Source organism: Lethenteron reissneri, chromosome 62 (genome assembly GCF_015708825.2).
Source record: "Lethenteron reissneri isolate LAM-NWPU_2019-01 chromosome 62, ASM1570882v1, whole genome shotgun sequence".
In the NCBI taxonomy this organism is placed as follows: Eukaryota; Metazoa; Chordata; class Hyperoartia; order Petromyzontiformes; family Petromyzontidae; genus Lethenteron; species Lethenteron reissneri.
In genome coordinates this window covers 2,496,783-2,509,199 of record NC_083840.1, presented here as the reverse complement: position 1 = coordinate 2,509,199, position 12,417 = coordinate 2,496,783, and the positions used below count along the sequence as shown (strand labels likewise).

The following is a 12,417-nucleotide window of genomic DNA, read 5'->3' as shown; positions in this document are numbered from 1 at the left end:
CCGCACTACCGTGAGGCTGTGCCGCCCGCGTTTGTGGGGTCGTAAACCATCCCAGCCGCTCCAAGTGGGTGAAGCGAGCTCTGACCCTCCTCCTCTGGGGCTCTCCGCTGGGAGGGGGGACGGGAGGGGGCGTCTCACCGCACCAGGTTGCTAGAGTTGCGGTGATGTCTCGGTGATGTCTCGGTGACCACGGGGCTCGGCCACTGATGTTGAAACGATCGATTCGCCCGCTCGTAATTTGAGCTATCATCAATGGTGAACGAATATCTAAACCGATCATCGGCCTCTCCCTCTGTTGGCTCGGCCTCACATGAGTACCTGGTGCAGTGCGTATAATAATAATTTACACTTTTATAGCGCTTTTCACCCGGAGCTCACAAGGCGGTATACTATACACATACACGCAGGCTTACACCAATAAAATCTCACCCGGCCACACCACCTTCTCATGTGTCGCGCCAGGCTTCATCGATGCTGCTCGCTAACAGCACTTGCCCCAACTGTCTGTTCAGGCTCAATGGGGAATCTTTGTCTTTGTGTGCGTGTGCAGCTGAAGTCGGATGAGCTTGCGGAGCTGAAGCAGGTGTCACAGCAGCAAGCCGCCATGCTGCAGCAAGCCATCCCACAGGCACAGTTCATGCTGTCCGGAAACCAGATTACAGGGGTAACACACACACACATACACACATACATACACACATACATTCACACATACACACACGCACCCATACACACATACACGCACATACACACACATACACACACCCACACACATACACGCACCCACAGACACACACACATTCACACACACATACATTCACAAAGATCCCCCGTATAGCCTGAACAGACTGTAGGGGCAAGTGCTGTTAGCGAGCACCTATGAAGGCCGGAACGGTACACGAGGGGGTGGGTGGCCAGCACCACGCCCGACCGCCTTTGTCTCCCTAGTGACGATGTTTACACACCGCACCAGGTACTCATTTCAGGCTGAGTCGACCTAGGGGAGGCCCAGGACCGGTTCAGATAATCGTCACTGGTGTTAGCCGTGAGCGGGAATCGAACCCGGGTCGCCAGGTTCATAGCGCAGCGCGCTAACCGCTACACTACATTCACACACACACATATACATTCACACACATATACATTCACACACATACACACATATACACACACATACACATTAACACACATTCACACACATACACGCACCCACACACACACCTTACTGCATCCCCCATTTTCAGATGCGCTTCTGCAGACGTTTAGTTTGTTGTTCTTCTGCACCTCCAATCAACACAGTTGGCTACATACAGTGCGAAAGGAGTTCAACATACATGCATTTGCACACAACAAACAAACAAAGATCCCCCGTATAGCCTTAACAGATTGTTGGGGAAAGTGCTGTTAGCGAGCACTCATGAAGTCCAGCACGGTAAAGTCACGTGGTTTTCCCACCTGATGATGATTGCTTGTGTTTCAATCGAAACGTCGTGATTCAATTTATTTTATTTGATACCTACGTGACTTTACCGAAAGAACCAAAGAGTATGTCCAGCACGGTATTCGAGGGGGTGGGTGGGCAGCACCACTTCCGACCGCCTTTGTCTCTCCAGTGGCGATGGGTACTCATTTGAGGCCGAGTCTACCTAGGGAAGCCCAAGGCCAGTTCAGATAATCGTCATTTTGTGTTGGCCGTGAGCAGAAATCGAACTCTGGTTGCCGGGTTCGTAGAGCAGCGCGCTTACCACTACACTACCACGCCCCGCACATGCACACACGCACATGCACGCACAGGGCACGCGAAACGTAGATGCCGCCCCGTAGAGCCCCATCTGGAGGCTGGAGTTGCCATCCAGACGTGGGAGGAGGCATCGATCCACCCTCCTTCTCATAGCAACGAAACACATTCCTGTGGAGGGAGTTGGTAGGAACGTCGGGTTGCTCGGTCAATGGCCAGGGACAACGGCGGCGTGGTGTATTCCGCAAATATGCCCGACTGTGAGGGCGGGCACAAGCCGGCGTGAGTAGGTTAAACGTTGAGTTTTATAAGGGCACCACGGGGTGACCAGCCCCTCCCCACCCAGCCCCACCCCTCCCACCCCCCACCCAGCCCTACCCTCCCCACCCAGCCCCTCCCAACCCTCCCAACCCTCCCCACTCAGCCCCTTCCCACCCTCCCCACCCAGCCCCTCCTCCCCCTCCCCACCCAGCCCTTCCCTCCCCACCCAGCCCCTCCCCACCCTCCCCTTCCCACCCAGCCCCTCCCTGCACGACGGACAGACACAATAATCCCCTGTGGGCTGGTGGAAGCAGGTGGTTCCTACCAGTAATAATGCCTGTTCCTCTGCTTATGCATACTCATCCAGTCTCAGCCACGTGGCCCTCCCTCTCTGAAGGGGCATCACCTTCAGCAGCATTTGGTCAGCACCAGCAAACCTCTGCGCCGGTTTTGACATTCGGCGTCCCAGCTACCTGTCCTGAGATTCCCCTCGGTAGACTCAGCCTTAAATGAGTACCTGGTGCGGTATAAAAAAAAAAATCAGTACTAGGGAGACAAAGGCAGCCAGGCGTGGTGCTGGTGACCCAATCGGACATTAGGTAATGTGTGTATATATATTGAACCGCTTTTGCAGTGTACGTAGCCAACCGTGCTAAACAGAGGTGTGGGGGAAGAGACAACAGACTAAACACAAAAAACTGTTGTAAACAATTTAGTTTTCAAACTCGATTTCAAAGTGCATAGCTCCAGTGGATTCATAATATCGGAAGGAAGAGAGTTCCACACGGCCGCAGACGTGCATATGAAATTGTGCGATACGGTATTTGTATGGTAACGAGCACCGTACCATCACTTCACAGGTGCTACTCATGAACAGCACTTGGCCCCAACAGTCTGTTCAAGGCTATATGGGGGATCTTTATCTTTGTGGTGCTGGCTACCCACCCCCTCGTGTGCCGTTCCGGTCTTCACAGGTACTACTCGCTAACAGCAATTGCCCCGACAGTTTGTTCAAGGCTATATGGTGGATTTCTGTCTTTGGTGTCTGTGTGTGTGCAGCTTGCCCTGCTGCAGCAAGCCCAGGCACAGCTGATAGCAGCGGCTGTGCAACAGTCGGCCAATCAGCAGCCGGTGTCGTCGTCGGCCTCCATGGGCACGGCAAGCAGCGCCGCAAGCGCCCTCGCGTCGCTACCTCTCACCCAGTCCATACAGCTGCAGGTGCGGCCGCACGGCCACGGGCAACGGCCAGGAGGCCACCGTGCACTCGGGCAAATTTTGGGGGGACATCGTTGCCGGCAATGGGAACGTGTGGGTGGGCAGCGGAATGGAGTGACAGGTCGCTCGTTGATTCGGGATGGGGCAGGCCTAGTGCTAGTCACTAGTTCATGAGGGGCAGGCCTAGTGCTAGTCACTAGTTGATGAGGGATGGGGCAGGCCTAGTCACTAGTTGATGAGGGATGGGGCAGGCCTAGTGCTAGTCACTAGTTCATGAGGGATGGGACAGGCCTAGTGCTAGTCACTAGTTGATGAGGGATGGGGCAGGCCTAGTCACTAGTTGATGAGGGATGGAGCAGGCCTAGTGCTAGTCACTAGTTGACGAGGGATGGGGCAGGCCTAGTGCTAGTCACTAGTTGACTAGGGATGGGGCAGGCCTAGTGCTAGTCACTAGTTGACTAGGGATGGGGCAGGCCTAGTGCTAGTCACTAGTTCATGAGGGATGGGGCAGGCCTAGTGCTAGTCACTAGTTGACGAGGGATGGGGCAGGCCTAGTGCTAGTCACTAGTTGATAGGGATGGGGCAGGCCTAGTGCTAGTCACTAGTTGACTAGGGATGGGGCAGGCCTAGTGCTAGTCACTAGTTGACAAGGGATGGGGCAGGCCTAGTGCTAGTCACTAGTTCATGAGGGATGGGGCAGGCCTAGTGCTAGTCACTAGTTGACTAGGGATGGGACAGGCCTAGTGCTAGTCACTAGTTCATGAGGGATGGGGCAGGCCTAGTGCTAGTCACTAGTTGACGAGGGATGGGGCAGGCCTAGTGCTAGTCACTAGTTCATGAGGGATGGGGCAGGCCTAGTGCTAGTCACTAGTTCATGAGGGATGGGGCAGGCCTAGTGCTAGTCACTAGTTCATGAGGGATGGGGCAGGCCTAGTGCTAGTCACTAGTTGACTAGGGATGGGACAGGCCTAGTGCTAGTCACTAGTTCATGAGGGATGGGGCAGGCCTAGTGCTAGTCACTAGTTGACGAGGGATGGGGCAGGCCTAGTGCTAGTCACTAGTTCATGAGGGATGGGACAGGCCTAGTGCTAGTCACTAGTTGATGAGGAATGGGACAGGCCTAGTGCTAGTCACTAGTTGATGAGGGATGGGGCAGGCCTAGTGCTAGTCACTAGTTGATGAGGGATGGGGCAGGCCTAGTGCTAGTCACTAGTTGACTAGGGATGGGGCAGGCCTAGTGCTAGTCACTAGTTGACTAGGGATGGGGCAGGCCTAGTGCTAGTCACTAGTTGACTAGGGATGGGGCAGGCCTAGTGCTAGTCACTAGTTGACTAGGGATGGGGCTGGCCTAGTGCTAGTCACTAGTTGACTAGGGATGGGGCAGGCCTTGTGCTAGTCACTAGTTGATGAGGGATGGGACAGGCCTTGTGCTAGTCACTAGTTGATGAGGGATGGGACAGGCCTAGTGCTAGTCACTAGTTGACTAGGGATGGGGCAGGCCTAGTGCTAGTCACTAGTTGACTAGGGATGGGGCAGGCCTAGTGCTAGTCACTAGTTGACTAGGGATGGGGCAGGCCTAGTGCTAGTCACTAGTTGACTAGGGATGAGGCAGGCCTAGTGCTAGTCACTAGTTGACGAGGGATGGGGCAGGCCTAGTGCTAGTCACTAGTTGACTAGGGATGGGGCTGGCCTAGTGCTAGTCACTAGTTGACTAGGGATGGGGCAGGCCTTGTGCTAGTCACTAGTTGATGAGGGATGGGACAGGCCTTGTGCTAGTCACTAGTTGATGAGGGATGGGACAGGCCTAGTGCTAGTCACTAGTTGATGAGGGATGGGACAGGCCTAGTGCTAGTCACTAGTTGACTAGGGATGGGACAGGCCTTGTGCTAGTCACTAGTTGATTAGGGATGGGACAGGCCTTGTGCTAGTCACTAGTTGATGAGGGATGGGACAGGCCTTGTGCTAGTCACTAGTTGATGAGGGATGGGGCAGGCCTAGTGCTAGTCACTAGTTGATGAGGGATGGGGCAGGCCTAGTGCTAGTCACTAGTTGATGAGGGATGGGGCAGGCCTAGTGCTAGTCACTAGTTCATGAGGGATGGGGCAGGCCTAGTGCTAGTCACTAGTTGACTAGGGATGGGGCAGGCCTAGTGCTAGTCACTAGTTGACTAGGGATGGGGCAGGCCTAGTGCTAGTCACTAGTTGATGAGGGACAGGCCTAGTGCTAGTCACTAGTTGACGAGGGATGGGGCAGGCCTAGTGCTAGTCACTAGTTGACGAGGGATGGGGCAGGCCTAGTGCTAGTCACTAGTTGACGAGGGATGGGACAGGCCTAGTGCTAGTCACTAGTTGATGAGGGATGGGGCAGGCCTAGTGCTAGTCACTAGTTGATGAGGGATGGGGCAGGCCTAGTGCTAGTCACTAGTTGACTAGGGATGGGGCAGGCCTAGTGCTAGTCACTAGTTGACGAGGGATGGGGCAGGCCTAGTGCTAGTCACTAGTTGATGAGGGATGGGGCAGGCCTAGTGCTAGTCACTAGTTGACTAGGGATGGGGCAGGCCTAGTGCTAGTCACTAGTTGATGAGGGATGGGGCAGGCCTAGTGCTAGTCACTAGTTGACTAGGGATGGGGCAGGCCTAGTGCTAGTCACTAGTTGACTAGGGATGGGGCAGGCCTAGTGCTAGTCACTAGTTGACGAGGGATGGGGCAGGCCTAGTGCTAGTCACTAGTTGACTAGGGATGGGGCAGGCCTAGTGCTAGTCACTAGTTGACGAGGGATGGGGCAGGCCTAGTGCTAGTCACTAGTTGACGAGGGACAGGCCTAGTGCTCGTCACTAGTTGTTGAGGGATGGGGCATGCCTAGTGCTAGTCACTAGTTGATGAGGGATGGGACAGGCCTAGTGCTAGTCACTAGTTGATGAGGGATGGGACAGGCCTAGTGCTAGTCACTAGTTGATGAGGGGCAGGCCTAGTGCTAGTCACTAGTTGATGAGGGATGGGACAGGCCTAGTGCTAGTCACTAGTTGATTAGGGATGGGGCAGGCCTAGTGCTAGTCACTAGTTGACGAGGGATGGGGCAGGCCTAGTGCTAGTCACTAGTTGATTAGGGACAGGCCTAGTGCTAGTCACTAGTTGACGAGGGATGGGACAGGCCTAGTGCTAGTCACTAGTTGATTAGGGATGGGACAGGCCTAGTGCTAGTCACTAGTTGATGAGGGATGGGACAGGCCTAGTGCTAGTCAATAGTTGATGAGGGATGGGACAGGCCTAGTGCTAGTCACTAGTTCATGAGGGGCAGGCCTAGTGCTAGTCACTAGTTGATGAGGGATGGGGCAGGCCTAGTCACTAGTTGATGAGGGATGGGGCAGGCCTAGTGCTAGTCACTAGTTCATGAGGGATGGGACAGGCCTAGTGCTAGTCACTAGTTGATGAGGGATGGGGCAGGCCTAGTCACTAGTTGATGAGGGATGGGGCAGGCCTAGTGCTAGTCACTAGTTGATGAGGGATGGGGCAGGCCTAGTCACTAGTTGACGAGGGATGGGGCAGGCCTAGTGCTAGTCACTAGTTGACTAGGGATGGGGCAGGCCTAGTGCTAGTCACTAGTTGACTAGGGATGGGGCAGGCCTAGTGCTAGTCACTAGTTCATGAGGGATGGGGCAGGCCTAGTGCTAGTCACTAGTTGACGAGGGATGGGGCAGGCCTAGTGCTAGTCACTAGTTGATAGGGATGGGGCAGGCCTAGTGCTAGTCACTAGTTGACTAGGGATGGGGCAGGCCTAGTGCTAGTCACTAGTTGACAAGGGATGGGGCAGGCCTAGTGCTAGTCACTAGTTCATGAGGGATGGGGCAGGCCTAGTGCTAGTCACTAGTTGACTAGGGATGGGACAGGCCTAGTGCTAGTCACTAGTTCATGAGGGATGGGGCAGGCCTAGTGCTAGTCACTAGTTGACGAGGGATGGGGCAGGCCTAGTGCTAGTCACTAGTTCATGAGGGATGGGACAGGCCTAGTGCTAGTCACTAGTTGATGAGGAATGGGACAGGCCTAGTGCTAGTCACTAGTTGATGAGGGATGGGGCAGGCCTAGTGCTAGTCACTAGTTGATGAGGGATGGGGCAGGCCTAGTGCTAGTCACTAGTTGACTAGGGATGGGGCAGGCCTAGTGCTAGTCACTAGTTGACTAGGGATGGGGCAGGCCTAGTGCTAGTCACTAGTTGACTAGGGATGGGGCAGGCCTAGTGCTAGTCACTAGTTGACTAGGGATGGGGCAGGCCTAGTGCTAGTCACTAGTTGACAAGGGATGGGGCAGGCCTAGTGCTAGTCACTAGTTCATGAGGGATGGGGCAGGCCTAGTGCTAGTCACTAGTTGACTAGGGATGGGACAGGCCTAGTGCTAGTCACTAGTTCATGAGGGATGGGACAGGCCTAGTGCTAGTCACTAGTTGATGAGGAATGGGACAGGTCTAGTGCTAGTCACTAGTTGATGAGGGATGGGGCAGGCCTAGTGCTAGTCACTAGTTGATGAGGGATGGGGCAGGCCTAGTGCTAGTCACTAGTTGACTAGGGATGGGGCAGGCCTAGTGCTAGTCACTAGTTGACTAGGGATGGGGCAGGCCTAGTGCTAGTCACTAGTTGACTAGGGATGGGGCAGGCCTAGTGCTAGTCACTAGTTGACTAGGGATGGGGCTGGCCTAGTGCTAGTCACTAGTTGACTAGGGATGGGGCAGGCCTTGTGCTAGTCACTAGTTGATGAGGGATGGGACAGGCCTTGTGCTAGTCACTAGTTGATGAGGGATGGGACAGGCCTAGTGCTAGTCACTAGTTGACTAGGGATGGGGCAGGCCTAGTGCTAGTCACTAGTTGACTAGGGATGGGGCAGGCCTAGTGCTAGTCACTAGTTGACTAGGGATGGGGCAGGCCTAGTGCTAGTCACTAGTTGACTAGGGATGAGGCAGGCCTAGTGCTAGTCACTAGTTGACGAGGGATGGGGCAGGCCTAGTGCTAGTCACTAGTTGACTAGGGATGGGGCTGGCCTAGTGCTAGTCACTAGTTGACTAGGGATGGGGCAGGCCTTGTGCTAGTCACTAGTTGATGAGGGATGGGACAGGCCTTGTGCTAGTCACTAGTTGATGAGGGATGGGACAGGCCTAGTGCTAGTCACTAGTTGACTAGGGATGGGACAGGCCTTGTGCTAGTCACTAGTTGATGAGGGATGGGGCAGGCCTTGTGCTAGTCACTAGTTGATTAGGGATGGGACAGGCCTTGTGCTAGTCACTAGTTGATGAGGGATGGGACAGGCCTTGTGCTAGTCACTAGTTGATGAGGGATGGGGCAGGCCTAGTGCTAGTCACTAGCTGATGAGGGATGGGGCAGGCCTAGTGCTAGTCACTAGTTGATGAGGGATGGGGCAGGCCTAGTGCTAGTCACTAGTTCATGAGGGATGGGGCAGGCCTAGTGCTAGTCACTAGTTGACTAGGGATGGGGCAGGCCTAGTGCTAGTCACTAGTTGACTAGGGATGGGGCAGGCCTAGTGCTAGTCACTAGTTGATGAGGGACAGGCCTAGTGCTAGTCACTAGTTGACGAGGGATGGGGCAGGCCTAGTGCTAGTCACTAGTTGACGAGGGATGGGGCAGGCCTAGTGCTAGTCACTAGTTGATGAGGGATGGGACAGGCCTAGTGCTAGTCACTAGTTGATGAGGGATGGGGCAGGCCTAGTGCTAGTCACTAGTTGATGAGGGATGGGGCAGGCCTAGTGCTAGTCACTAGTTGACTAGGGATGGGCAGGCCTAGTGCTAGTCACTAGTTGACGAGGGATGGGGCAGGCCTAGTGCTAGTCACTAGTTGATGAGGGATGGGGCAGGCCTAGTGCTAGTCACTAGTTGACTAGGGATGGGGCAGGCCTAGTGCTAGTCACTAGTTGATGAGGGATGGGGCAGGCCTAGTGCTAGTCACTAGTTGACTAGGGATGGGGCAGGCCTAGTGCTAGTCACTAGTTGACTAGGGATGGGGCAGGCCTAGTGCTAGTCACTAGTTGACGAGGGATGGGGCAGGCCTAGTGCTAGTCACTAGTTGACTAGGGATGGGGCAGGCCTAGTGCTAGTCACTAGTTGACGAGGGATGGGGCAGGCCTAGTGCTAGTCACTAGTTGACGAGGGACAGGCCTAGTGCTCGTCACTAGTTGATGAGGGATGGGGCATGCCTAGTGCTAGTCACTAGTTGATGAGGGATGGGACAGGCCTAGTGCTAGTCACTAGTTGATGAGGGATGGGACAGGCCTAGTGCTAGTCACTAGTTGATGAGGGGCAGGCCTAGTGCTAGTCACTAGTTGATGAGGGATGGGACAGGCCTAGTGCTAGTCACTAGTTGATTAGGGATGGGGCAGGCCTAGTGCTAGTCACTAGTTGACGAGGGATGGGGCAGGCCTAGTGCTAGTCACTAGTTGATTAGGGACAGGCCTAGTGCTAGTCACTAGTTGACGAGGGATGGGACAGGCCTAGTGCTAGTCACTAGTTGATTAGGGATGGGACAGGCCTAGTGCTAGTCACTAGTTGATGAGGGATGGGACAGGCCTAGTGCTAGTCACTAGTTGATTAGGGATGGGACAGGCCTAGTGCTTGTCACTAGTTGATGAGGGATGGGACAGGCCTAGTGCTAGTCACTAGTTGATGAGGGATGGGACAGGCCTAGTGCTAGTCACTAGTTGATGAGGGATGGGACAGGCCTAGTGCTAGTCAATAGTTGATGAGGGATGGGACAGGCCTAGTGCTCGTCACTAGTTGATGAGGGATGGGACAGGCCTAGTGCTAGTCACTAGTTGATGAGGGATGGGACAGGCCTAGTGCTAGTCACTAGTTGATGAGGGATGGGACAGGCCTAGTGCTAGTCACTAGTTGATGAGGGATGGGACATGCCTAGTGCTAGTCACTAGTTGATTAGGGATGGGACAGGCCTAGTGCTAGTCACTAGTTGATGAGGGATGGGACATGCCTAGTGCTAGTCACTAGTTGATGGGGGATGGGACAGGCCTAGTGCTAGTCACTAGTTGATGAGGGATGGGACAGGCCTAGTGCTAGTCACTAGTTGATGAGGGATGGGACAGGCCTAGTGCTAGTCACTAGTTGAGGGATGGGACAGGCCTAGTGCTAGTCACTAGTTGATGAGGGATGGGACAGGCCTAGTGCTCGTCACTAGTTGATGAGGGATGGGACAGGCCTAGTGCTCGTCACTAGTTGATGAGGGATGGGACAGGCCTAGTGCTAGTCACTAGTTGATGAGGGATGGGACAGGCCTAGTGCTCGTCACTAGTTGATGAGGGATGGGACAGGCCTAGTGCTCGTCACTAGTTGATGAGGGATGCGACAGGCCTAGTGCTAGTCACTAGTTGATGAGGGATGGGACAGGCCTAGTGCTAGTCACTAGTTGATGAGGGATGGGGCAGGCCTAGTGCTAGTCACTAGTTGACGAGGGATGGGGCAGGCCTAGTGCTAGTCACTAGTTGATGAGGGATGGGACAGGCCTAGTGCTTGTCACTAGTTGATGAGGGATGGGACAGGCCTAGTGCTAGTCACTAGTTGATGGGGGATGGGACAGGCCTAGTGCTAGTCACTAGTTGATGAGGGATGGGACATGCCTAGTGCTAGTCACTAGTTGATGGGGGATGGGACAGGCCTAGTGCTAGTCACTAGTTGATGAGGGATGGGACATGCCTAGTGCTAGTCACTAGTTGATGAGGGATGGGACATGCCTAGTGCTAGTCACTAGTTGACGAGGGATGGGGCAGGCCTAGTGCTAGTCACTAGTTGATGAGGGATGGGGCAGGCCTAGTGCTAGTCACTAGTTGACTAGGGATGGGACAGGCCTAGTGCTAGTCACTAGTTGATGAGGGATGGGGCAGGCCTAGTGCTAGTCACTAGTTGACTAGGGATGGGGCAGGCCTAGTGCTAGTCACTAGTTGACTAGGGATGGGGCAGGCCTAGTGCTAGTCACTAGTTGACGAGGGATGGGGCAGGCCTAGTGCTAGTCACTAGTTGACTAGGGATGGGGCAGGCCTAGTGCTAGTCACTAGTTGACGAGGGATGGGGCAGGCCTAGTGCTAGTCACTAGTTGACGAGGGACAGGCCTAGTGCTCGTCACTAGTTGATGAGGGATGGGGCAGGCCTAGTGCTAGTCACTAGTTGATGAGGGATGGGACAGGCCTAGTGCTAGTCACTAGTTGATGAGGGATGGGACAGGCCTAGTGCTAGTCACTAGTTGATGAGGGGCAGGCCTAGTGCTAGTCACTAGTTGATGAGGGATGGGACAGGCCTAGTGCTAGTCACTAGTTGATTAGGGATGGGGCAGGCCTAGTGCTAGTCACTAGTTGACGAGGGATGGGGCAGGCCTAGTGCTAGTCACTAGTTGATTAGGGACAGGCCTAGTGCTAGTCACTAGTTGACGAGGGATGGGACAGGCCTAGTGCTAGTCACTAGTTGATTAGGGATGGGACAGGCCTAGTGCTAGTCACTAGTTGATGAGGGATGGGACAGGCCTAGTGCTAGTCACTAGTTGATTAGGGATGGGACAGGCCTAGTGCTTGTCACTAGTTGATGAGGGATGGGACAGGCCTAGTGCTAGTCACTAGTTGATGAGGGATGGGACAGGCCTAGTGCTAGTCACTAGTTGATGAGGGATGGGACAGGCCTAGTGCTAGTCACTAGTTGATGAGGGATGGGACAGGCCTAGTGCTCGTCACTAGTTGATGAGGGATGGGACAGGCCTAGTGCTAGTCACTAGTTGACTAGGGATGGGACAGGCCTAGTGCTAGTCACTAGTTGATGAGGGATGGGACAGGCCTAGTGCTAGTCACTAGTTGATGAGGGATGGGACATGCCTAGTGCTAGTCACTAGTTGATTAGGGATGGGACAGGCCTAGTGCTAGTCACTAGTTGATGAGGGATGGGACATGCCTAGTGCTAGTCACTAGTTGATGGGGGATGGGACAGGCCTAGTGCTAGTCACTAGTTGATGAGGGATGGGACAGGCCTAGTGCTAGTCACTAGTTGATGAGGGATGGGACAGGCCTAGTGCTAGTCACTAGTTGAGAGGGATGGGACAGGCCTAGTGCTAGTCACTAGTTGATGAGGGATGGGACAGGCCTAGTGCTCGTCACTAGTTGATGAGGGATGGGACAGGCCTAGTGCTCGTCACTAGTTGATGAGGGATGGGACA

At 54.4% G+C, this 12,417-nt stretch overlaps 1 protein-coding gene across 6 annotated transcripts in view; it reads left to right on the top strand.

The window, feature by feature from the left end:
- LOC133358481 (POU domain, class 2, transcription factor 1-like) overlaps positions 1-12,417 on the top strand; it is a 140,548-nt gene that overhangs the window by 92,904 nt on the left and 35,227 nt on the right. For all 6 annotated transcript variants that reach the window (XM_061576807.1, XM_061576804.1, XM_061576805.1 and 3 more), the window contains exons 5-6: positions 551-664; positions 3,059-3,217. In XM_061576807.1, coding sequence (XP_061432791.1) covers positions 551-664; positions 3,059-3,217 — 273 coding nt within the window. The remainder of the gene's footprint in view (positions 1-550; positions 665-3,058; positions 3,218-12,417) is intronic.